We start from the raw sequence: 27,352 nt of genomic DNA on the forward strand, positions 1-27,352 counted from the left end.
CAGGAATATGTGGGACTAAAAGATCTAATATTTAAGTCATTGGAGTTCTAAAGGAAGAGGAGAAAGAAGGTGGAGCTCAGAAAGTATTCAAGTAAATATGGACAAAAATTTTCCAAATATGGCCAAGACATATCTACAGATTCAAGAACCTGATCCAATACCAAACAGGGTAACTCAAAGAAATCCATACCAAGACAGATCACAGTCAAACTTCTGAAAACTAAAGACAAAGAAAAATCTTGAAAGCAGCCAGAGAGAAATGACACTTTACCTAGAATGGAAAAAAAATTTAAATGATATTAAATTTCTCATGAGAAGCCACTGAGGTCAGAAGAAAGTGGCATAACAATTTTCAAGTGTTCAAAGAAAAAAACTATCAACTCGAAATATGCAGTGAAAATCAAGAATGAAGAAATCAAGACATTCTCAGAATTAGAAAAACCATGAGAATTTGTCAACAGTGGACCAACCTTTAAAAAACAGCTAAAGGAAGTTTTGAAACACTACAAATGATTTTAAAAGAATCCTGGAACATCAAGAAGGAAGAAAAAGAGTAAAAATACGTTAATATAATATGCTTTCCTTCTCTTTTTCAGTTTTCTGAATAATATCTGATAGCTTAAGCAAAAGATTAGTGGTTGTGTGCAGGATAGATTAGGGAAGTTGGAAAGCACAGTGGTAATTTCTGCTTCAAGCAACTGCACAAACTAAAAAGAGAAATGAAGTGACTGCTGTCTGGGAGGAGGCCTGTCTGCAGTTCCTATGATTCTTTCTTTCCTCAAAAGATCAAAGCCTATGAAGTCCAGTCCAGTGTCCTCTGTCCTACACCCTCATGCATTGTCTGATGTTCTCTATGCAGAGAAAATATTTAAGACAGTATAAACAGAGGCGAGCAAAGAGACTTAAAGAGAAGAAAGATTTCTACACTTCACTGAAACTGGTAATGTCAAACAAGTAGAACTGTGAAAAGTTATGTACATGTAATATTATACCCTGAACACTTACTAAATATCTATACATCGAGATACTCTCCAAACATTATACCAAACATTATAAGTAAAATAAAAATCTACTTGAAATGACCAAAGTTATAAAGATGGGGCCTAGATTAGTGATTGTTAGGAGTTAATGATGGTTGCGGGGAAGGGGAATGGGTGTGCTATAATGAGGTGGTTGAGAGAGATCTCTCAATTGTGGTGGTGGTTACACAGATCTACATGTGATGAAATGGCAAAGAACTGTACACACATATAATACCAATGTCAAGTTCCTGGTTCTGCTATTGTACTATAGTTATATAAGATGTGTCCCTTGGGGAAAACTATGTGAAAGGTCCATGAACTTCTCTGTACTATTCTTGCAACTTCCTGGGAATCTATAATTATCTCAGAATAAATTGTTTTTTAAAAATTTAACATAAAAACAAGGTAAAAACAAAAGTCCCCGGTGCTTATGCAATGATTAAAGTTTAATTTTCCAATTTGTCCCCCCAGTTTTATTGAGATATAAACTGACACACAGCACTGTGTAAGTTTAAGAGCATGGTTTGACTTATGTATTATGAAATAATTACAACAAGTTTAGTTAACATCCATCATCTCATAGATAGAAAAAAGAGCAAAAGTATTTTTTGCCTTGTGATGAGAACTCTCAGATTCTATTCTCTTAACGACTTTCAAACATACCATTCAGTAGTGTTAATGAAAGTCGTACTGTACATTTCGTCCCCAGTACTTAATTCTCTTATAATTGGAAGTTTGTACCTTTTGACCAACTTCATCCAATTCTCCCACTTCCCACCCACCATTTCTGGTAGCCACAGATCTGATCTATTTTCCTATAAGTTTGGTTTTTTGTTTGTTTCTTTAGATTCCACATATGAGGTCATACAGTATTTGCCTTTCTCTGTCTGACTTATTTCGCTTACCATAATGTTATCAACGTCCATCCATGTTGTCACGAATGTCAAGATTTCCTTTTTTTAATGGCTGAATAATACCCCATTGTATATACAGTTGCCCCCCACACCCATGGGTTCCGCATCTGAGGATTCAACCAACCATGGATCAAAAATATTTTTTTTAAAAGTTGATTTGTACCTGACATGTACTATATGGTTAGGCTTACGATGGTTATGTCAGTACTGAACATGTACAGACTTTTTTTTTCTTGTCGTTATTCCTTAATAATACAGTATAACAGCTATTTACATGGCATTTATATTGCATTAGGTGTTATAAATAATCTAGAGATGATTTAAGGTATATAAGAGGATGCGTGTAGGTTCCATGCAAATACTATGCTATTTTATATAAGGGACTTGAGCATCTGCAGATGTTGATATGGGGGATGTATGATACTGAGGATATGGAGGGATGACTGTATATACCACAACTTCTTTATCATAAATCCATTGGTGGATATGTAGGTTGTTTCCAGGTCTTGCTATTGTAAATAATGCTGCTATGAACATGGAAGTGCACATATATCTGTGACATAGGATTTTCATTTCCTTTGGATATATACCTAGAAGTGGAATTTCTGGATCATAAGGTCGTTCTATTTTTAATGTTTTGAGGAACCTCCATAGTGGCTGTATCAATTTACAATTCGTAGCATAGTGCACAAGTTTTCTCTGTTTTCCATATCCTTGCCAGAATTTATCCACCATCTTGTTGTAAAAAATAATAATTTTCATTATTAAAATGATCACTAATAACTTATTTATGCATATATAAGTCTGTATTTTCAACCAGCATTTCATTTTATATTGGAAAAATGAACCGAATTATGTTTTTTTGAGAAACTACTTATTATACTGGTCTGGGTCAAACTGGTCTAGAATATAAACATGAACTAAGCAGGGTTCTGTCCTCAAGGAACTTGAAGCCTAATTGAAGAATAAAGGCACAAATGCAGGAAAACCTGAATAACACAAGAGTTAGACAACACAGCCCTCCATATGCTGGCTTGCGCCTAAGGCAGCATATCCTACAAGTCCTGTAGATAGGCATCTGTGGGGCAGAAGTCCTGAAAAGGCCTCTGAAGGCAGGTAACTTGAGCTGGGCTTTGAAAAGTGGCAAAATTGGTAGAGACTAGGAGGTAAAGAAGGAGACACAAGTACTAAGGGAATAATTTAGACAGATGGGTAAAGTGTGAGGTACATCTAGGGGCTGGTAGACTGGTAGGACAAGACCCTCTGGGTTCAGTAAGGAGCCCCTGGAATGCAGACTGCAACCAGGTCCATGCATCTGGGCATGAAAAGACTGGTGGAGAAGATTAGTTTAGTGATTATGTGCAAACAGATTAGGGAAGTTGATAAACACAGTGGTAAGTAATTTTTGCTTCAGGCAATTGCATAAACAAGAATGAGAAGTGACTGCTGGCTGGGAAGAGGGACTTTGATATCGCTGGAATTGACTCTTTCCTGAGATCAAATTTCAGGAAAACCTATTCCAGTGTCCCTTATCCTAAGAACTCATGCATCAATTCAATCTGAAATTACCTAACTCTGAGGACCTGAGGTCTTAAGGGAGGGCCAAGTCCAAGAACCCGAGATAAGCATGATGTGGTCTCTGCTATCTTAGGCTTTTCTGATGGAGTATCCGTAAGTGAAAACAGATGTGTTTTAAGGACACCAGCTTCATCTATTTCAAGAATTATCTCCTTCTAGAGCAGCGCTATCCAAAAGAAATATGTGAGCCACGTGTGTATTTTTAAAAATTTCAGAAGCCATGTTGAAGAGGTAAAAACAGGTGAAATTAATTTTAATATATTTTACTTAACCTAATATATCTAAAATATAATTTCAACACATAATCTATATAAAAACTATTGATGAGATTCAAATTTTTTTCATATGAAGTCTTCGGAATTCAGAATGTGTTTTACACTTACAGCACATCTCAATTTAGACTAGCCACATTTTGAGTACTCAATAGTCACATGCAGCTAGTGGCTAGCACATTGGACTACACAGCTATTGAAAGTGTGGTTCCTGGACCAGTAGTATCAACATCACGTTAGAGATAGGAATCTCAGGCTCCACTGCAGACCTACTTTATCAGATTCTGCACCTTAATAGTATTCCCAGGTCATTCATAGGTACAGAAAGACTAAAAGCTCTGCCTCACACATTTGGGAAGAGAGATAGGATACAGGCATCTTGAAGATATTGTGGGTTCTCTCCCAGACCACCATAATAAAGTGAGTATTGCAATTAAAGTGAGTGGTAATCTTTTTGCTGGTGGAGGGTCTCGCCTTCAATTTGTAAAAAAAAAAAAAATGCAACAGCTGTGAAGCCCAATAAAGCGAACGGCAATAAAACAAGGTATGCCTTACATGGTGTTTTGGCTACTCGACATCAACCTTTCTCCTTAGCCAGGTTCCGTGCAATGATTTCCTTCAGCCCCTGCTCTAGACACAGATCTAAACCAAGCAGTACCTCTCCTTGATGCTGAGCACTATAATTGGTTCAGGCATGTCATGTGATCCAATCAGAGTCAATGAGACCCAATGAATCCTTTGATAGCTCCCTATGTGCTTGAATGAAAAAGATTATAAGTTCTGGACCCACCTTGGAGCTCGATGGGAAAACCTGCCTGTATAGGAAACCTGTGAATGGAAGAAAACCAGATACTAATGACCTCATTTGAGCCCCTGTTTCAAGACTTGAATTTTCAGTCATGTAAGCCAGTAAATTCCCATTTGTTTAAATTAGTTTGGGTTGTATGCTAATGAACTACCTGACTCTTTTTGCATCTAAGACCACTACCTGACTGTATCTCCTTTAACATTCTACCTATGCTCTCAAGAACACATTAGATCAATTAGTGGAGGAAAAGAAAGCACAGGCTTCTTTTACAGTTGAGTCTACACATATGTTGGAAACAGCCATGAGTGGAAAAGTGTTGTACTACAGCCCACTCTGGAGTGGCTCCAAAAGTCAGTAGTGAGGGACAGTCTCCAGTGGGCGTACTCTGCTGCAGATCTATCTAGGGTACAAATTTAACTTAACTTGTGGGCAGTGGCTAATAGGATGGCCAGCTGGTTGAAAATTTGGAAAGTAAAAAAAAAAAGAATTTGGAAAGAAAAAGATTAGAAGATTGGTGACAAGGAGGTCTAGGGGAAAGATGGGCTTCTCACAATACAGAGTATAAAGATAGTCATGTCTCATATTATGCTCATCCAAGGGCATCTGTTGTTATAGATGAGACGCTCAGTAAACAGGAGGACAAGATGGCCCAACTGGTGGGCTATCAAATGGTCTCTTTCTCAGATATTCTGGGGCTTGGTCAATAGACCCATTTACAAAGTAGCCATGTCACAGGGAAGGAGACTGTGCATGGGTTCGATAATATAAAGGCACCCTCACCCAGCTGATCTGGCTACTGCCACAGTTTTCTTTGTGGGAGGGATTTCAACTGCAAATTCAAAATTCTTAAGAGATATAAGACTATATAGGTTGTCTATTTAAAAAAAAAATGAGCTCTGATAGTTTGTGTAGTTCAAGAAATTTGTCCATTTTCTCTAAGTTGTTAAGTTTATTGGCAATAAATTGTTTATAACATGCTTATATTATTCTTTCAATATCTGTAAAAATTGTAGTGATATCACCTCTCTCATTCCTGATATTAGTCATTTATATCTTTTTTTTTTTTCTGATCAGTTTGACTAGAGGTTTAACAAGTACATAGATTTTTGTCAAAGAAATCAGTTCTCAGTTTCATTGATTTTCTCTATTTTATTATTTCACTGATTTGTACTCTGGTCATTATTCTTTCTTTTTTTTCTGTTTACTTAGAATTTAAATTACTTAAAAAAAATTTAAGGTAGAAGCTGTGGTCAGTGATTTGTGACTGTTCTTTTGTAGCACAGGCATTTAGTGCTATCCTGAGAACTGCTATCGAATGCCCAACTTGTTTATTCAGAAGCTGTGCTGAGCCTAGAAATGGCACCATTCCCAGGGGACCAGCCTGGCTATTGGGCCTCTTTCGAGATGTGGGGGAAAGTTATTTGTCTTTGCAAGAGTAGACACCTATCATGGGTATGGATTTGCTTCCCCTGCCTGCACCGTTTCTGCCAGCACCACCAGTCTATGGACTTGCAAAATGCCTCACCCAGTGCCACGATATCTCACATGACACTGCTTCCATTCTAAAGGCCACATTTTATGGAAAATAAAGTGACAATGGCTTCACAGTCTTAGAATTCCTAGTGTTACCACATGCCCTATGATCCAGAAAGAGCTAGTTTGATAGAGCCGTGGATTAGCCTGTGTAAGTCTTAGTTTATAAGTCTTAAATCAGCAGACGGTATATGGTGGCATTTCCCCCATTACCGGAATGCATGGCTTTGGGAAATAAGGGAGAAAGGTGTGGGTGACCCTCTTCACTGAATGCAAAGGAATCTTTGTGCTTCCCATCTTTGCAACCTTGGGCTCAGTGGGTTTGGAAGTCCTAGTACCAAAGGGAAGGATGCTTTCACAGAAACACAACTATAGTTCCATTAAACTGGAAGTGGAAATTACCTCCTGACAATTGTGGCAGAGACTGTCCCTAGAATCTAGCTTCCCATTCTTTCATTAGAAATAGAACTCCAGAGTTTTAACTGGGCATATATGGTCACCCTGCTAAAGACCACAAGGTCCTGTGTAGCTAGGTGGACTCGATTATTGGGAGCTAGAAGCTGCATGTTGAGGAAGGCATATACAGGATGGGAAGGGCCTGGGACCTTGACACCATGGAGTTAAATATGTCCACCCACGACTTTTATGTCAGAGAAAAACAAATTTCTATTTTGACTATTGTTATAGCAGGAAACCTAGCATCCTAATACAGTTTGGGTTTTCTGTTGCTAGCAACCAAGGGGTCCTAACTGACAAAATGGATCTGCTATTAGGTCTCCTGCAGTGCTCACCCAGTCACAGTCTCACCATGTCCACCATGTCTCCTCCTTGCTCTGCTATGGGTCCTGCCCACTTTGATGCTGAACACTGGGTCCATGGATCACTACAGCTCCTGTCACAAAGCCCTCCCCCTCCCGCCCCACCCACTTTACTGCTCCACTGCTAGATGTGAGGGTATATCTAGCTTTGCTGAAGGGCTGGCTGGAACTGGACACATTATATGCCTGCCTTATAGTTTAAAGCACATAAAAACATTAGAGCAGGGACCCACATTTATTCACCATGTAACTGAGAAGTGCAAAGACAATGTAGCTTCTTTGTTTTTTATAATTTAATCTTTCCCATGAACCCCTGCCCTGTTGGGTGGGAAGAGGATATTTATGGCTGCCAGCAAACAATATATTAGATTCTTCTGGCTCAAACAGTATCTTTGGGGGTAACTCGATCTCTTAAGTAAATGCTGCTTCTCAGGTCTCTTCTCCTTCTGCTTTCATCTTGTCAAAATGGTGTCTGAGAATAAGGGAGAGGCTCAATGTGACCTCATGGTAGAAGGAAATGATCCCTATGAGCAGGTCCTTGTACTATCCTCTGGTTCTGCCATAAAATACCTGGCTTGACACCTGTGTTCCTATAATTACCTGCTGAGATGCAGGGCCCTCATCTGGCCTTTGGAGTGTAATGCCAACACCCAGAGCTGAAGCCTTTAGTTCTGACCATTTGCCACTAAGTCCCACCCTTGGAGCCTTTTCACCCCAACTCTCTGTACAAGCCTCTACAATGCTTCCTCACGCTTTCATGGGGCCCAGGGAAGCTTCTGCTTTTCTGCAGACCTAGTATATTCTGTGAGGGACCAGACATAGTATTCTGGTGTTCACTGGCCTAGACTCTGCCTTCCATCATTTCTACATTATTGTTCCTATAGTATGTTGGACATGATGCAAAGCCAAGTACAAGGCTTCTCCTAGAAACTTGCAGCCTCTCCCAAGCCATAACTGGATAAGCAGTCCACAAACCTCTGATGTTCTTGGGTTCTTCATAGTTTTCATACCTGTCTTGTATATTCTATAGCCTCCCCCAGTCAAGATCTGGATAGGGTAGGGAGGATGTATAGGAGGAAATGAGGACCCAGGAGCCTGCCTGACCTCTTTGCTTTCCTTCTTCTGTTTCTCCTGTCCACATGCCTACAGGTAGGAAAAAACAAAGGTGTTTTTATTTCCCTTTCCTTTCTACCAGAGCAGTGATTCTCATGATCAGATATTACAGGTGGCTCACATTTCAACCCTGCGGTATGGAAGAAACGCAATGATGTGAGTAAGGCATGGCTTTTGCTGTAGGATAACTGTGAACGAGGGCTTCAGGGACAATTATATTGATGATCTGTCTCTCAAATTCTATCCCTGTTAAAAAGTTAAGACCCTTTGCCAGGATGCTTTATGCGAACATCTAAGCTGCTGATTCTACTCTGCTGCCCTCAGTTCTGCCCACTTCTCTTCTTCAAATCTTCACAGTGCAAATTCCTTCTCTATCCTTTCTACATCCAGGAGTTGTGGCCCTAAGATCCATTCTCTTCTCCCAGACACACTCATCTCCTGGTGGTACATCTCTTACGGCCTGGTTACTTAATCTAGAAGAATCCATGTGTGTATGTGCCCATGCAAATACCCATACTTCACCAGGACCCTCCAAGGGGTCCTTGGCACTTTGAATTTGCTTCCTTCCAAAGTCTCCCTGCCAGCTGAAATGTTAACACACCCTACATACCATATACACACACATCAACAGGTGAGATTACTCAGCTACACATTGAGAAGAGAAAAAGGCTTTTTCCAGCTGCAACATAGTCTGTACAGCTTTACTTTCTGAAGACCAACTCAGTGTTTGTGCAATATGCAGTTGTTTCCTCTTTCGTTTTCTTGCCTTCAGGCTGTGTGCCAAGGCTTACTGGGTGCATAAGAAGACCCATTATAGCACTACCCTATAATAGTTACCCAAAAGCTACCAAATCTTTTAAGTTATTTTTCTAAGATTTGAGTGGGTTAAATTCTTAGGCAGGGCCTTCTGTACGACACTTTTATTTAATTCTATGAAAGGGGTCGATGTGGGCTTTTATTATCCCCATGTCCAACTAGATGCTCTGTAAGAGGATGGCGCATGGAGGTTTGGGGGCTAATTGGGTTAGCACTTACCTAAGAGAGACCAAGTTATTTCCAAAAGACTAAACCAGAAAATAGTAGAATAACACCTTCTGTCTGCTGGATGGGGTGGCCAGAGCACAGACTCTGCTCTAAGGTCATGGGGAACCCTCTTATGTTATTGTCTGTTGCCATTCACCAGGAAAGTAACACCAGTTCTGGAGCCCAGATGCCTTTGGATGATGGGAGATAATCTCCTATTTAGGTAGACTGCTCACAGCTATGCATTTGGAGCATAGTTCATAAATGTCTGTGCACTGCATTTGATACGGCATTTGCTTGGTGTCCTGACATTTCTGACTCAATGCCCAGGCAGCCAGGGGCCTAATTTTGGTAGAACTGAAAGCTGAATTCACTTGTTCAAGTTGGGCGCTAAAGGCAAACGAGGCTTCACACTCCACTGAGAATAAAAAAAAAAAAAAAAAAAAAAAAAAGCCTTTGTTGCCGTAATCGGATTTTGCAATAAGAAATTAGGCAGTGCTGTGAGCGGCAATGATGTAGCAGTGGTGTGAGGTGAACATCATGCAGGTAGGTGGTAGCTGAAACCTGTTTTACCTGAGTAAGCAGATCTGAGTGAGACATAGGGTATGTACTGTTGCTTCATCTCCACCCTTCTAATGCTTTAGAAATACTCTATTCCCACAAACTAATAAATGACAACTATCATTTACTGAACACTGACAACAAGCCAGGTACTGTGCTAAGCATTTCCAGGAATTTCTGGAGGCAATTTTCTCAACCTTTCTGAATTTGTTTCCTCATCTGTAAAACTGGCATAAAAACCTCACGTCTATTTTACTAACTACGTGAGGTGATTTATATCCCATAGCACATTGCTTAGCCCATTATAGGCACTTAAATTTGATTGTTGCTATGAAGATTTTATTGGGCTTTTTATCTGAATTTATATTTAAAACTAGGCATTACATTCCATGCTGTTGGAAGTGATTCAGTCCCTGAGTTCAGAAAGTTCAAGTTATCAGAAGATAAATTTGAGTATTCAGTTCCTGAGTTTAGATAGTGATAGATACGTGTATTTTTGAGTGTTTTATGAACTATACCCAGTCCTCAGAGATTATGATACTGTTGCCTAAGGTGGCAAATTAAATGATATATACATTGTTGCAAATTTTCCTAAAAGGGAGGAAAATGCAGCTCTTCATAAATTTCTAGACTGTCATCATGCTGACAAGTCTTAAGGTAGGCAAACAAACAAAAAACAACCAAAATCAAAACTCCACAAAAATCCTTTACTTCCTTTCTAGTGATAGGGTATCCCCCACTCCTCATAGGACCCACAACCCAATTTGAAATACAGAATACTCACAAAAAGAGGAGACTGTGGGTGCACAGCAACACAGGCTAAATGCCCACAAAAGGTTTGGGTGAGGTGGTAAGTGTACACGACCTCCTTCAGGGCTGGAACAATCTCAGAAGTATTTGAAGTAGTGGGGAGGGGAGGGTGACCCATCCACTGAACCTGGCAGAGCCAGTAAGGGAAGAAAAAAAAATGCCATTCTTGGAAGGAGAAATGGCCTGAACAAAGAAGTAAAAGGAGGCACAGGGAAACCACCCTGAAGAAAGTGAAGTCCTCTCAGTTTGAAAGAAGGGAAGGGCAGCTTGGGGGGTATCAAAACCATTAGTGCTGCCTGAGACATGAGAAACCAAACTTGAAACTTTGAAACCAAGAACATTTGTATTGGACTTTATGTGTGTGAGAAATATGCTCTTGGGTTAAACCAGCCAGACTTTTGGGCTGCTACTTCAGCTAGCATTAATTACCCCAACACATAAGTTTCTTATGTAGCCTGAGTTGTTCCACATAATATATACAAGCAATTACCAGTCCTCTAAAAATGGACACCTCTATCAAAAGTTGTTTCCAGTTTTTCCCTATTACAATAATGCTATAATAAATATCCTAATGAAGTAGGTTTTTAGATACAGTAAACCTTTGAGAGTGTTTGGAATGTAGCAGGCACCTAGGAACTTGCACTTCAGCCAGGTATGTCCCATCCTTTGCTCACTTAGCTTGAGTTCATCAAGTTAGCATGGTGCCAGCCTGGGCGAACATGAAGCTACTCTCTGACTCAGAATTTAGCTTGATGCTGAGACTCTACTTTCTGCACAGACTGATTTTTTTTTTTTTCTACAATAACCTTTGCTTCTACCTATTTCTTACAGGCTCTGAGTGTCAGTTCACCTTGGACGTTCATTTTCTGGCTTTGTCAAGATATCAGCTTCTTATCAGACTCCAAACTCCTGGCTTGTTCATGTCTCTTCTGCTCCTATATTTCATCTATTTAATCAACACCACGCTTGAAGTATGTGAAGGGCACTATTCCAGGCACAAGGTGGGAAGCGCATCTATGTGATGTATGAGTGTTGTCTCTTCCAGACAAGAGATGACATTATATGTGACACGTGATAAACGATAAATTTTGGGGGGTAGGGGGAGGAACGAATTCTACCAGTTTATAGTTGGTCCCGGCACTGACATGGAACTGCTGAGAAAATTAGCTTTTGACAGAGATGTAAAATTGTGCTTTTCTTCATATTCAGGTTTCTCACAAGGCTCACATTAATATCTAGACTTCGAAAACTTTCTTTAATTTATGGAGCCTATAAAACTTGAATTATTACAGCTGTAATTACCATTTCAAAGTGTCACTAATCTTGAAATCAGTCCTTCTTCCTCTACCCTGCAGGTACTAAAAGCAAAGTACAATGCAGATAAGTTGCTCAAAGGCAACAAAGAAAGAAGAGAAAGCATGGATGTACTTTGTCTCCCGATTTTTCAGTCTAGACAGTGATTCTCAGTTTTGGGGTTTATACATTGTAATAGATGCGGTCTATACTGCTCATATCCTTTGGGCCTCCTGCTCTAAAGTTCTAGTACGTGAGGAGGACTGCCTGTGTCTCTTGCCTAAGTACATCCTCTGACTTTTAGAGCATCCTTTTCCCAGCACTGAGCTGGGCAGAAGCGCAGGAACATTATCACACTAAAGAGGGAAAGGATTTGGTGGGTAAACACCTCAGCTTCCTTGCCTGTTAGTGGGACAATTCTGGTGTGTATTACAGTTTCTCAGTTCACAGAAGGTCTGAGCCCACACAATAACTCCTCATTAATGTGCCTTTTAATGACTTTCCTTCCTTGCTTTCCTGTCTCACTTCTCCACTCCTTGAAAGAGCCTCTTTGGGTCACCTGCTAAATAAATTATTTGCATCTAAATCCGGTTCAGAGCCTGATTTGGGGAGGAAACCAAACTAAGACAAGGACGCATTTGAAACTGTGCGGGTAAAACAAGGTTCCTCTCCCCAGGAAAACGTCATACTTTTAAGAAACTTAGGTAAGATTTGGTGACATTTTGATATTAGGACCAGGGTTCCAGTATTACCCTAACTTTCCTTTTCCCCCACCCCCCAAAAGATTACCGAGGGAGCCATGCACAAGGACCAGCCGCCTAACAGGAATGAGAGGATTACTTTATTAATAGCTTCAAAGTGCCTAAAACCCTTTGTACCCTGTTTAAAATACTCTGCATGGCTGGCTCCCTCTCTGTTTTCACACAGAGGTCTTTTCCAAACTCTCTACTATTCTCTATGCTTTGTAACACTTACTTATATGTGCTTGCTTAGTTGTTTACTGTTTCTCTACTAGACTATACGCCTCATGAAAACAGGAACTGAGTCACTTTGTTTACCACTGTACATGCAGTGTCTGAAAGTGCTCTCACATGGAAGATACTCCATAAACTGAGAAAGAGGCTCAGGTTTGGGCTTCTGGTCTCAAACAGCCACCAATTCCTTGCTTATTAAAATCATGGGACCTTAACTTCTATTAGGTCACATGGAGAAAGCCCAGGAAACGGGAAATAAAACGACCAGATCTGCAGAGCAGGCGCTGGCTCAATTAAATCATCAAGTTATGTGTGAGGAGGCGGCGGCAGCAGAGAATCTATTAATGAATGTATAGTGGCCCTAATCACTAAAAATGTGGGTTAATTAATATCTTGTATTTTCACGATTCAGTTAGTAGCTCCTTTTCACCTGGGAAGAAGAGGGAAGAGGAAAGTGGCTAAAATCGCTTCCTGAAGTATATACTATTCTGCATATCATTTCAAAGCAGTAAAGAACAGCAGCAACAACAAAAACAACAAACCTTCTAAACTCTGTCCATGATCCATACAGGCCAACAATCCCAGCTTAAGAAATTTCTGGCTTTTGGATCTTTCTTTTGGTATAAACCTTGAGATCGCTTATCTTTACCATCGGACTTAGCTTCTGATATATTTGATCCCCATCCCTCTTCTCCCTGTAAAAAGAAAGAGGTAACACATGGCCATAAAAAGATGTCAGTAGTAATGGCTGAAATCAATTTTTACATAAAGGTCTGTGTTTTGCTTTCAAACTTGGGTACTCTGGCGCCTTTGCTGCGACTGAAATATTCTAGCCTCTCAATTCCCATTTGTTGAAATCATGTTTTTAGGGTCTGGTACAAATGTCACCTCCTCCATGAAATGTTTCAAACGTTTTCTAATCTCACTAATCAAGTGAACACCTACTAACAGCTCCATTCTCATAGTTCCTAAGTGAATGCTTTGGTTTTGTGGTCAGTGGACCTCCTACAGCAGAGCTCAGCGTAAGACCTTCAGTGTCTGGCAGGCCCTCCGTGAGAGTCTCTTCCTTAATGACTACTATCTGTCTGAAAATCTTCCACTGAGAAGTTTCCCATTAGCGCATCTATGTTGATACTTTTATTCCATTTTACCAAGTGCATTCAATTTTCACTTCGTTGATTTCCCAATGGGCCTTAGTGGTCAACGTGAGAAAACTGAAGTTCAGTGAAGTCACACAAAAGTCAAAGCCCTTGAAACGACCACAAATCGCGTGGGCCAAATCTCACTTGTTTATTGAAATCTCGCTCGTTTAATGGTCCAAGCCATGTCACGGGGGAAAACCCCAACGTTCCAAGGCCCCCAAGACAGGAGCTCATTAAAGCTCCAGAGTTGAGAATGGACAGAATTCCTTCCCTGCCCAGTAAGTTGCAGAAAGGGCCGCGACGGGAGCTACAGAACTTCCGCCTTGAAAACAGTGTTGTCGCGGGGCAAGCTTCCGGTTCCACTCGGTCCGTAGCCCAAGGCCTTTTATCCTAGTTGGCAGTCATCCATACCCCAAGGCTACCCCACCCAGCTGCTCCCTAGGGCTTCTCCACACCCGGCGGAGCCGCCTGCACGTCTCGAGGGTGTGACGGATATGCCGTAACGTCGTTCCAGAAAAAAGGGCAAAGCGAACACAGGACCGGTGATCTTGAAAGAGTGGAGGCCCGGCGCAGAGAGGCGCGCCGAAAGCCTGGAGGCGGGACTAACTTGTGACTGACGTCCACACACACCCGTCGTCTTTCTGATTCCTTCTCAAACAAACCAATGGATGCGACGACGGAGACGGCAACGTGCCCCCGCCGCCAGAAATGGCTCCGCCTGCTCTGCTCGGCCACCCTTTGGTCACCATGCTTAGTGTGGCTCCCACGTTTGTGTTACTTTAGACTCTTCTCTGGCTCACCGATGCCCTCGCTGAACTCCTTCCTAAGCATTTCTTCTCCTTCACTGTCAACTTCCACCTTCTCGAGCCCTCGGTTGCTCGCTGCTAATCCAGCCACACTTGAGATGGCGGCCTAGGGGACCGAGGCGGGGCGTGCCTAGCGCGGTGACGTCACCGCGCTGCGTGTCGGCAGGTGGAGGGAGAAGGGAAAGTTTGGCCCGTGCGTGGGGCTGGGGTGGAGGGCGGGACAGAGGGGCTGGGCCCAGGCGAAGCTCCTGTCGCTGCTGCAGCAGAGGCCGAGGCCGGGACCTGGGCCGGGCCAGGGAGTGCCAGACACTAAGGAGCAGGAGGCGAGGTCCGTCGGAGCTTCGAGTCCCCGCCGCTCTGCCGCGCGGTGACCCCGCACCTAAGCGCCGTCCGACCCGTGGCTATTCTCTAGGCGATTGGTGGGGTCGCGGCGGCAGCGGTTGGGGGTGGGGAGAGGCGCGGCGAGAAGACGAAAGAGGTCAGCGAGTTTGAGGGAGGACCGAGAGCTGTGCCGTCATGTCCGAAGACTCGAGCGCCCTGCCCTGGTCCATCAACAGGGACGATTATGAGCTGCAGGAGGTGATCGGTGAGAGCTGGCGCTGCTGAGGGGGGAGGCACCGCTCTGGGCGGTGGGTGACACGCGGGAGCTGGGCGAGCGCAGGACTCAACAGATACTCATGCGCGCTCTTGGGGCCGGAGGGTTTGTAGCGCGCGTGGGTGAGGCTCCGGTTTGTGCAGCGCGTGTGCGGCGGGGAGGGGACTTTGAGTGGCGCGCCTGTGAGGCGGAGTGGGGTGGGGTTAGAGGGGCACATGATGGATTTGTGTAGTGATAGATGTTTGAACCTGAGCGACAGATGTTCCTTGGAGAGAAAGAAAAGTGCAGGCGTGGGACAGGCCTTTACGAGGCTGTGCAAAAAAATGGGATATCGGAGTTGTGGCACAGCCACCTATTTGAGGGATTGTGGGATAGGGTGCTTCAGTTCTTTCCCGCATCGGTGTGAGAACCCTTGAGTGCCCACGAAGTGCCAAGCATTGCTGGCGTGGAGCTGGGGATCCTCTCCAGAAGAAGCGGCAGGTACCGTACGGAGCAACGTGGACACAGCTGCCGACTGCTTGGAACCGAGTTTCTAGTCAGAGAGGTAGACACAAAATAAGAAGACAAATAAAAAGTATTAAAGGGTTTGGCAAGTGCTAGGAAGGAAATAAGGTATTCTGATAGGGAGTAACCTGGAGAACTCATTAGGGTGATGTCAAAGAAAAAAAAATTTTTTTCGAGGCCTTTAAATTGAGCACTGAAGGATGAGAAGAAGGTTTAAGAGCCTAGGGAAGATTTTTCCTAATGAGGAATGGGAAAATGCAGAGGTCTGGAGGAGAGAACGAACTTGATGTGTTTTAGCACCTGAAGGAAGATTGGCATAGAAAGGATAGAAATGGATAGACCTGGATAGAAAGGTAGGGAAGGGGCCAGATCTTAGGGAACTTTCTCAGCCCTGGTAAGGATTTTGGAATTTTAAGTGTTCTTGGAGGGCTTCAAGCGGGGCATGGCATGATTCGCTGGGTCTGGCTGTTGTGTGTGGAGTTGATTTGAAGAGGGTCCAGGAATACCAGTCGGCAGAGACCAAAACTTGCACAAACATGGATTGTAATTCTCAGAGAGGCACAGTGGTCAGAGGATGATGGGGACTGGGGGTGATGAGGTGAGTATTTGTTGGACAAAATAATCTAGTGACTTTAGAAGTCAAAGGGGGTGGATTTAGCTAAACAGAAACTCAATCCAGGTGACAGGAGCAGACCCCTGTGTATTGGAGGAAGGAGATTGTCTACTTTGATAGATCAGCATCCTGTCCCAAAATTAGTTTTATAACAAAGACTGGCCGAAAACTTCTTAGCTGTCTTGGGATGTGTTGTACTTTTTCTGTGTTTTAGAGAAACTTAGTCATATTTCTTTTTTCCGCTTGCCTCTTGTTTTAAAACAAATCTGAGCTAAGTTTTATCTGAAAGACATCACATCTTTTTCCTTAAGTCACTTCATGGGCTTGTGTTCTTGCTACATGCCAAGTCTTGACATGTACTGGTTGGTTCTAACGACAGCTAGCTAGGTCTGTTTTGATTGATTGCTTCTGTTGAAGTAAAGGATTAAGTGGGAGATTCCAAAGTGATGTCTGAAAGATAAAAAACGGGGCCCCATGATTGTTTTAGAAGGGGAATTTTGCTTTCCTTTTTGATAAGGTGTACACTTTTCTAGAGTGAAGAGGATGCTTGTGGTCATTCTTAATGCCTTTGCTATTAAGGTGGCATAGGACTCTAGAGATTTAAGGCTGGTGTCCTCAGCCTCTAAATTGACCCTCAATTGGGGGTCAGTAAGTGGGGTAAAGAGATTCTCAGCACTCTGGGATAGAATAGTCTTCATCTCGTTCTCAAAGTGGTCCGTGGATAAAAGGTCAAGAACTCCATTGTGATTTGATCACTTTTTTTTGACAGGAAGAAGGATTTATTGGTGGGCGTGAATCGATCACCTTATTTTTAAAAATAACTTTATTGAAGTATAATTTAATACCATAAAATTCACCCATTTTTAAGTACAAAATTCAGTGGCTTTTAGTAAGTTTACTCTATTGTGTACCAATCTGCATAATCCAGCTTTAGAATATTTTCATCATCCCATTGAGATCCCTTTGGCTGTTAGAGTTCATCCCTGCTCCCACCTCCAGTCCCAGGCAACCACAAATCTACTTTCTGTCTGCATAGATTTGCATTTTCCAGATGTTTCATATAAAAAAAATCATATAACATGTGGTCTTTTATGTTTGGCTTCTTTCACTTAGCATAATTTTCATTTTTTAAAAAATTATGAAGATATAACTTATGTGCTATAAAATTCACCTGTTTTAAGTGTAACAGTCTCTAGTTTTTTAAGTAAATTTATGGAGTTGTTCGATCATCACCATAATCCAATTTTAGAACATTTTCATCATTCCAAAAATGTGCCTCATATCTATTTGTAGTCACTCCCTGTTCCTACCTCCTGCTTCAGGCCAATCTACTTTCTGTCTCTATAGATTTGACTTTTCTGGACATATCATAATATGTGATCCTTTATGTTTGGTTTCTTTTACTTGGCATAATGTTTTTTTAAGTTCATTCGTGTTGTAGTCTGTATTAAATATTTTTTTTAAATTGGACACTACTTGATGGACATTGGTTAGTTTCTGCTCTTTTGGCTATTTGCAAGAATGCTGCTATGAGTATTCACATCAGATGTTCACATGAACATGTTTCATTTTTCGTGAGTGGAATTGCTGGGTCACATGGTAAATTTATGTTTAACTTTTCAGAGGGACTGTACCATTTTGCATTTCCATCAGCAATGATGTGTGGACATTCTTGTTTCTCTATATCCTTGCCAGCCTTTGATTGTCATTTTGATTATAGTCATCTTAGGGGGTGTGAAGTGAAATCTTATTGTGGTTTTGTATTTCACCAATGATTGATAATGCTGAGCATCTTTTCATGTGTTTGTTTACTGGTGAAATGTCTATTCAAATCTTTTGCCCATTTGAGTTGCGCATTGTTTTTTTTTCTTGTTGAGAGATAGGGGTTTGTGTGTATGTATTCATTATGGGTAGGAGTTCTTCATCTGATACATAATTTCAAATATTTTCTCCCAGCGTGTAGCTTGTTTTCAATTTCTTTTTTTTTCCCTTTTTTTTTTTTTTTAGGTGAGGCAACCCGTGTTTGACCTCACAGATTGCAAGGACCTTGTCAGCTTACAATCCCTTATTTTTTTAATTTTAAAAATTTTTTACGCCAATAGCACCTGGTTTTCCTAGGTGGTCTCCCATCTGAGTACTAACCAGGCCCGACCCTGCTTAGCTTCTGAGATCAGATGGGATCAGGCTTGTTCAGGGTAGCATGGCCATAGACTTGTTTTCATTTTCTTAATGTTGTCTTTAAAGCACAAAAGTTTTGAATTTCGATAGAGTTTAATCACTTTTTTATTGATTGTGCTTTAGGTGTTATAGCTAAGAAATCTTTCTATTCCAACATCACAAAGATTTTTTTTCCTCTGTTTTCTTCTAAGTGTTATAGTTTTAACTACCATTTAGGCCTGCGATACAAGTTGAGTTCATTTTCTGTATGGTTTGAGTCAAGGTGAACCATCTTGTTTCACAGATAAAGACAGTCATAGAAAGGTAAAATGACTTGTCCGAAGTCATAGAGCTAATTAGTGCCAGAGCCAATATTGGTGTCCAACTAACTTGTTATCTAATTCAGTATTCCCTGTTCCTGCGTCTGTGTTTGATTGGTTTTTGGATATAAACTGGAAGATGGTGCTCATAGCCTGAAAGAATAAAGGAAATATTCTTACAATGAAAAAAATCTGGCAGGAGCAGATATTTTGTAGATAACCCTTTTGGATATAGTAGGATTTGTTCTGTCTTGTGTATCCTATTTTGTAATTTTAATGTTCTCCCTCTGATTAGTAAGTTTCTGAAAGTTCCTAACATCCTTCCATGCTACTCCTCATATACTCTCTCTCACCCCATTTTCCCAACAGAAAGGAAAGTTTTGTTTGAACTACAGCATAGTGCAAATAGCAAGGCTCAATAAAGCAGTGTATTTTTATTCTAATTTTGCTTCCATATTGAAATGTTTGGAATAGAGTATTTTGTAATAAGCTGTAGTCTTCAAAATAAATCTTTTGATTTATTCAGATTACACTCAGTTTTTCAGAAAGCAAATGATTGGAGTCCAGAAAAAAAAAGGTTTGGGGGAATCATTTGAATTTTCTTTTTCTAAAGGATTGTATTTTAAGGACATGGTGTAATGTATCTCCTTTCTAATTAAAGCACATACGTTTATTTGAACTGTGATTTTTTTTTTCACATGTGCTACTTAGTACTATAGTATTTGTGGGGTTAGTTTCTTGCATTCTGTTTTGTTCTCTTTTACAGCAGAATGCTGTAGAGAAAAGAAAATTTTCTTTCTCGAACAAAATAAAAGCATATAGATTGGGAATTCAAAGGGCTTCCTTTAAAATAATTGTATTATCTTAAGCATACTTTGGCAAGATTTGAAGTTCTTTAAGTATAATTACTTGTAAAAATGTTAGTATTATTCTCACAAATCATTCATAAATTATCTTTTCAGTGTTTTTGAGCTTCTTCCTAACACCTATTATTGTGTTAGAATTTCTGGCCAGGTATTGTGCTGTATTTGACATGTGTTGAAGCAATTGTAACAGTATGAGCCTGGGGATAGGTTAGACTAACCTGGATTCGAATCCTGACTTTCTCTCTTATAATCTGTGATTTGGGGCAATTTATATAACTGGTTTTAGCGTCAGCTTTTTGTCTGTAAAATGGGATATTGATACCTCTGTCATTGGGGCTGTTGTGTGGATTAGGTGTAATTGTTTGTAGAAAGTGTTTAGCTTGTATTAAATACTTCATTAAATTGTTGCTACTGTTGTCTTTGAATTTTTTTCCTTCTCTTTACATTTCCTAATTCTTAGTATTGCCATGAAATATAAAATATTATGCAATTTGAAATCTTGTAACACTTAAATATTTTGAATCTGTTTTAATGCTTATTGGAACATCGCTGCATCTTTTTTTCTTACTTCCAGATCGCATTCAGGTTTAGGTGGCTTTAAGGATTTATGTTGGGCATGGTCGTACAGCTGTGTAAGGTCTTGCCACGCATGGTATTGCCAACAATACAACATGATGGCAAAGAAGGAAACCAGTCTTTCAAGGGCTGGGCCATGTGGCTTTCATTGGAATGCATCTTGAAAAGTCTCAATAAATATTTATTGCTTATCTCAGGCTAGGTTTAGAAAATTGTTTTTTAGGATCCGTTTTTAGTAAGGTATGATTCACCTAGATGTGACATTTGGGTAGAGCAACCCACTGCCTTGATTCTCTGCTTTCCCCTCTCCTTTTTTGTTTTCATTAATTGTTCACCATCCACACATTTTGATGTCTAAGGTACTGGTTTCTAAATGTGGATTCGAAGACCCTTCCTCTTGCCGCTCCATAAATGCAAAAGACATCATGTTCTGTCCGTACAGTGATGCTTAATTGTTTGTGTATTTTCTTCCCCTGATTAGGAGACTTAGCTATGGTGACATTTTCAATAATGCCAGTTTCGGGCTAACAACCTCATAAGGTTGTAGCAAATAGGGATTGCATTTGGCTGCACGTAATGGAAAACAAATAATAGCTTAATAAAATACTTTTCCCTCTATATAACAACAAAACTGGAGTGGCAGCCTAGGTGCCATCAAGTTCCCAATTTTTCACTCCCCCACACTTAGCATGTGAATCTCATTATTATAGTGGCAAGGTAATTGTTCCATCCCTATCCTTGTGCTTGTGTTCCAGACTGGAAGAATATGGCCAAATGACAAAGGCATGTGACAACTCAGTTGACTTCCTTTCAAGGGACTTTCTTTCCTGGAAGCCTGACTCAGTGACTTCCATTTCTATTTTATGGGCCAGAACTACGTAATTTGGCCATTTGCAGGGGAGGCTGTGAAATAAAGCTTTTTAGCTGGGCATATTATTATTTCGAACACAATAGGTTAAAGTTTTCTTATTAAAGAAGAAGGAAAATTGTATTTTGGATAGGCAACTAAAAATGTTGCACTTTTTAAAAAAATTAAAATAGTTAAATAAGGCATTGCCAGTAAATAATTTAACCTGACACATAGTAATCAGTTAATAAACGTTAGCTTAAATCCAAAGAGGCAGCTGCCTACCAGTTAAGAGCATAGAGTTGAAACATCATGTAGTTCTGGTTTCTAGGCCCTTCCTGCCTCTTCCTACTCTATGACCAGAGTCTTACCTTTGCTTACATTTCTTTTCTTAGGTTGCTTTGTAAAATCAATAATACCTAACCCATGGGATTACTGTGCGGATTTTTTGGAAAAAAAAATGCAAGTAAAGAAAGTGCTCAGCCTAGTACTTGGCACACAGAGTAAGTGTTCAGCAAACGTTAGTGCTTACGTTAGTGACCATGAGGTAAGGCCCACGGAGACTGGGCTGTCTCTGTTCTGCCCCAAGTGAGTAAATTTTTCTTCTTGAAAATATATGCCACTACTTGATCGATTAATCTGTTCAACAGATATTTATCGAACTCCTCTCATGTGTCACACACTGTTTTGAATGCTAGAGATACAGCAGTGAAGCAGACAGAAATCTCTGCTTTTTCGCAATTTATAATCTAGTGGTGATTATAAAGGACAGAAAGGACAAAAAGAAAGTAGGGAGAGGGGTTGGGGACCGCTAGGGATCGAAATGAGTTTTAAATTGGTCAGCGAAAGCCTCACTAAGAAGGCAACATTTGAGGAAAGACCTGAAGGAGTAAGAAGTGAATGTTGTGGCTATCTGCCGGAATTTTGTTCCAAGCAGAGGGAACAGCAGGAGCAAAGGCCTTGAGGTAGAAGCGTGCTGGCTTGACTAAGGAATAAGGAGGTGAGAGCGGCTAGAGCAGAGTGAGGGCGCGGTGAAGAGGCAGGCAGGTGGAGATCAGAAGAGTAAGGTGGTAGGGCTGTGTGATCCCAGCCATCAGATTGTGTGGAGGATTGTAAGTCATTGTAGGTACTTGGCTTTTGCTTTGAGTAAGATTGAAAGTCATTGCTGGGTTTTGAGCAGAGGATTAATATGATCTGACTTATGTTTGAAAGGATAACTTGGGCTGCTAGGTGAATAGTTGTGTAAGGGTGCACGGCTGGAAGGCGAGGTTATCCAGAGGAGAGAGGTGGTAGTGGAGGTGCTGAGAAGCAGTCAGATGCTGGACATAACATTTTTTAGTTAGAGATATGCCATTGGATTAGATGGGAGAGGATTTGAAGATTTTTGGCTGGAGCATCCGGAAGGGTAGAGTTAGCATCTGTTGAGATAGGAGATCACCAGAGTGAACAGGAGAGAAAGGGATGATTTATTGCAAAACCATCAGGCTGCTTGAATAATTACTTAAAGCATATGGCAGTGTGTTTTTATTTTCATCTTTGTATGGAGAGAATAGCATGATTTTTATGATGACTATTCTTAGAGCTGTTTCACCAGTTCTGGGAACTTTAATTTTCAACATGACTGACAAGAGGCCTTATTTAGAAAAGGGTTTGCAGAATTGTGAATTCCTGTATTTTCCACGGTTCAGGTGACAGTGCCTTAGTCATCTTTCAGAATGAACAGTCTGGGCTAGCTCTTTAGTGAATACAAAACCTTACTACAAAATACTTAAAAATAAAGTCTTTAGAATAGGTATCTGCTATAATGATGGCTGGCCAAAATTTAAAGGGAAAATATCTTCGGTAGATTTGGTTCATTTGATTTATTTTTTTCCTCACAGATAGGAATAATATCCATTTTTTTACTTTCGCTTGAATTTTTGGGTGGAGTAAAGTCCCCCTCATTCCTTTTGGCAGCTCCTTTTCTGTGTCAAGAGATGAAGTTACCCAGTTTAAAGGATTTCGGGAGAAAACTCATTCATATTTTCTGCATGTTAATCCATTCCGGTATGTAATGTACACTAGCACTGCAGTTAACTGACTAGGAGAGGACAGAAGAAAAAGTGGAAGAAGTGGGGATGTAGGGAATGGTGATTGAGATACACAACACTAGCGTAAAATAATGGAAGTTTAGATTAGGATGTTTGATTGGAAATTGTTTTACATTGTCCATTATATTATTCTTCATGTTAAGTTAATACTCGTTAGAGGGCATTAGAGCAGTAGCTTTCACACTTTGACTAAACCATTCCTAAGAGATACCTTTTACACATTTGCATGTATATTTGTACTGAAATAAAAGTTTTAACAAAATAACATTTTCTTTTAGTATGTGCAGTGCAGACTGATTTCTGTTGGCTTCAATTTAAGAAAAATGGTGGTTTAAATGAGTAAGTTGACTTGTGTTTGAAAAATTCCACTTGAAGAGATGAAATCTTTTAAAATTTTTTTTATCTCTAATCCTGTTTTTAAATTCTTGCAAAAAATGGTAAAAAAGGTAATTAAAATCATTATAAATAAATTTTTAAGATATTCTTCCCTATCTTCATTTATATTATTAGTTACAATTTTCTGTGAAGTAAAATTTTTTTCTAGTGACAGAGCTTCATTGGCTATTCTGAATTAGTGGTATTGAAAATAGTGAGTTTTTATTGCATTACCATAATCCTTTATGTTAGTACCTTAAAATATTTTTGATTGCTGAGCAATATTTTGGCATTTGTTTTCGAAAGATCATATGACAATCAGTGAAAGTGATTGTTAGTCTGCAGGTCTCTTTTATCACCAGGGTGGGAAATGTTAGCAACTTTTTTTTGGCCATTTGTTGAATTACAGCAGAATTTAATACCTTGCTCCTAGGGATATTTGTTTATTGAGTGAATCTTTGAGTGGAAAAAAAGGTACTTTAGTATATAAACAATTATGATTGATAAGACCTAAGTTTAGTGTTTCATTATTAATGAAATTAATTCTGTGTTTAATGATGAGTAGGAATTAATAACAACAAAACTTAAAATCATATATTCCTATATCTATATTTTAAACGCCAGCATGGTTTTGGTTTAGGTAGGACATGCCACTAGTATGTTTAAAGCTAGTATTTCAGGTTTTATATGTATAAGATAATCAATGTTGATTTACCTGGGGGCAGAATAACTGGTTTGAAAATTAATACTGGTTACAAAGAATACCAGTAGGTAGTACATTTGTGAACATTAAAATGATTAAGAATCAGGAACCACCTTTCAGCCGGAACTACCATCTTCCAGTAATTCGCCAAAATGACTAATGCAAAGAGAAAGAGGAGAGGAGATGTCTACACTGTAGACGTTAAGGGAATGGGCACTGTTCAAAAGGGAATGTCCCACAGATGTTACCGTGGTAAAACTGGAAGAGTCTACAGTGTTTTAAACAAACAGGTTAAGAGCAAGATTCTTGCCAAGAGAATTAATGTACATGTTGAGCATATTAAGCACTCTAAGAGCCAGGCAGCTTCCTGAAACATATGAAGGAAGGTGATCAAGGAAAGAAAGAAGCCAAAGAGAAAGGTACCTGGATTCAACTGAAGTGCCAGCCTGCTCCACCCAGAGAAGCTCACTTTGTGAGATCCAGTGGAAAGGAGCCCGAGCTGCTGGAACCCGTTCCCTGTGAATTCATGGCATGATAGATGTGAAGAAAAACAAACAAAACAAAACAAAAGACCTCTAATTTACAAAGAAAAAAGAATCAGGGACCACATCTACTTAATTAGAAGATAGCTGTTATCTAGGACCAAAGGTACCCTGTAGTGGCCACATTATGCCTCTGTGACTAGAGCATGCCTCTCATCTTAGCCAGACAGATGTATGACCTGCATACATCATTAGCTTCCTTTCTCTCTGGCATTTCCCAGAGTGGGGCAACTGCCTCTCACTGAAGGCAGGAGAAACAGTTGATAAGTGTACTTCTGAGTTTACACACAGTCGGAATTAGTCGAGGAGGGGATTGAGGGGGAGGAAACAATGACAGGCATAACATTCTGCCTAACTTTGACCCACACTCATATGCAGAATAAAGAGAGCTCAGCCAAGAAGCAGGTAAACTATAAACTTTTTCCATAGTAGTCTATGGATCATTTTTATCAAGCAATGTCAGTGTTCAAAACTAGTGTCAAAATAGTTAAAGTACACAATTGGATGATGTCATTGAATGGTAAATATATTTTTGAATATTGGATTTTATTTTGAATTTTGCATTACATGAACTTTGAGCAGAGTTTTTGATTAGTTATAATTGTGATTCAGATCTTTCTTTAGTTTGTTAAAATTGTGATTTGGGTTTATCCACGTTAGTGATAAATAACTTTATTCAGGGATTTTCAAAATGGATTTCAATGTAACAAACAAGTTCTATTGAATTACATAGTTACATATATAAATTGTTTTCCATTTTTAATGTTTGTAGCACATTAATATTAGAAATTTGGTGGCATACTTGAGATTTTTAAATAACAGCTTTATTGTTAAAATTCACATATCATAACATTTTCCCTTCTAAAGTGTACAAATCAGTATATTCACATAGCTGTGCAACCCTCACCGCCGTCTACTTCCAGAACATTTCCCAGCTCCAGAGAGAAACTCCCATCTCCACTAGCAGCACTCTCCAGTCCCTCCTCCCTCCAACCACAAAGCTACTTTCTGCCTCTACGGGTTTGCCTATTCTGGATATTTCATATAAATGAGTTATACTATACGTGGCCTTTTGTGTCTAGTATCTTTACTTAGCATGTTTTCAAGGCTCCTCTGTGTTGTGACATGTATCAGTACTTTATTCCTTTTTATTTTGTCATCTTTTGATGATAAAATGCTCCTTTTCCACTCTCTGTTAACCACTCTTGGTAGTTTCTGTGTATCCTTTCAGAAAACTTTTCAGCAGGTGTATATCCTTTTGATAGAGTGTTTTGCTCTTTTAGAAATTTAAGTTATAAAGCCCTAGATGGTCAACAGCCATATACTTCTTTTAGGTGATTTAATTAGTTCTTTTACAGGCTGATATAGGGTCTTATTAAAGTAAATATCTCATTCTCGAAAATAAATGCTCTCTATGAGAGTGTGTGGGTAGTATTTCTCCCCGGAATATTGAAAGCATATTGCATTTTACATGAAGCATTCTGCTCAAAGTTTCATTTTCTGAATGTAATTACTGCACAATACATATAGCACTTTTTCTTCCCCTGTGCCCTCTTTTGCCAACATTTTGGTGAAGTTACTTTGTATTTGAGAAGAGGATAAGAGAATGGAGAAGAAGGGAGAAGGAATTTAATGATTGCACATTTTTTCCTTTTTTGTATTTACAATTCATCTCTATCCAAGGCTAAGTATTTGTACAGGAGAATGTTTAGTTTCAATGATTAAAACGTTGAAAAAAGCTACAGTTTTAATGGAATGGGTAGAGATGGGGGTTTAGTGGGGATAATTTGTCTTCATGTATTTTGGTGAAGATTCGAGTACTTTAGAAGTATAATACACCTACCTTATGCCAAATACTTGAGATACCGCAATGTTTTTTAACAGTTTAGATACCTAACAGTAAGATAATGTGTAAATGAACAAATAATAGTGACATTTATTGAACATTACCAAATCTAGGCACATAGTCTGGAAATGAAGACTTACCCTGTTAATAGCGGTGGAACTCAAGTTTGAATATAAGTGTGTTTTCCATGCTGCTTACTGAAGTTAGGTGAGTTTTGAGTTGGGCTTTGAAAGGAGGGAGAGGTATGGATTAATGTGTAGAAAGCAGAGTGGATGGCTTGCACAGAGGAGTGGAGATGGAGATAAAATAGATTTCATCTGGAATATGGAAAATAAGTTAATATGTTGACTTACCAAGTATCAAGTAGCTGCTGTGGTTTACTGATCTGAGGAGTAACATTGTGCGGGTGTTTGAAGATTATTTTATTAATGGTAGAGGATGAATTGAGGCCTAAGCATTTTTTTTAAACAATCCACAGAACTTACTCAGATTTTACTATTTATATGTGTGTACTGTACTCATTTGCATGCATGTGTGTACAGTTCTATGCAGTTTTATGTCGTGTAGCTACTACCCACCATATCTATACCCCACTGTAAAGTTCTTTACAAATCCTTTAAACCATATCTAATGCCTCTCCCCACATCCCTT

General features: G+C 39.9%; 1 protein-coding gene and 1 non-coding gene across 3 annotated transcripts in view; one reads left to right on the plus strand and one right to left on the minus strand.

Moving 5' to 3' along the window:
• The first annotated feature begins 14,845 nt into the window (after positions 1-14,845).
• The window catches only part of OXSR1 (oxidative stress responsive 1), an 82,108-nt gene continuing 69,601 nt past the window's right edge, over positions 14,846-27,352 (plus strand). Inside the window, exon 1 of one of the 2 annotated variants that reach the window (XM_011365886.2) lies at positions 14,846-15,253. In XM_011365886.2, coding sequence (XP_011364188.1) covers positions 15,184-15,253 — 70 coding nt within the window. In that variant the 5' untranslated portion in view covers positions 14,846-15,183. The remainder of the gene's footprint in view (positions 15,254-27,352) is intronic. The other variant, XM_011365721.2, reaches the window with a different exon arrangement.
• LOC111736774 lies at positions 18,473-18,591 on the minus strand. The gene has a single exon (XR_002779253.1). It is a non-coding gene; the product is annotated as a 5S ribosomal RNA (ribosomal RNA).

Source organism: Pteropus vampyrus, unplaced genomic scaffold (assembly GCF_000151845.1).
Source record: "Pteropus vampyrus isolate Shadow unplaced genomic scaffold, Pvam_2.0 Scaffold1, whole genome shotgun sequence".
In the NCBI taxonomy this organism is placed as follows: Eukaryota; Metazoa; Chordata; class Mammalia; order Chiroptera; family Pteropodidae; genus Pteropus; species Pteropus vampyrus.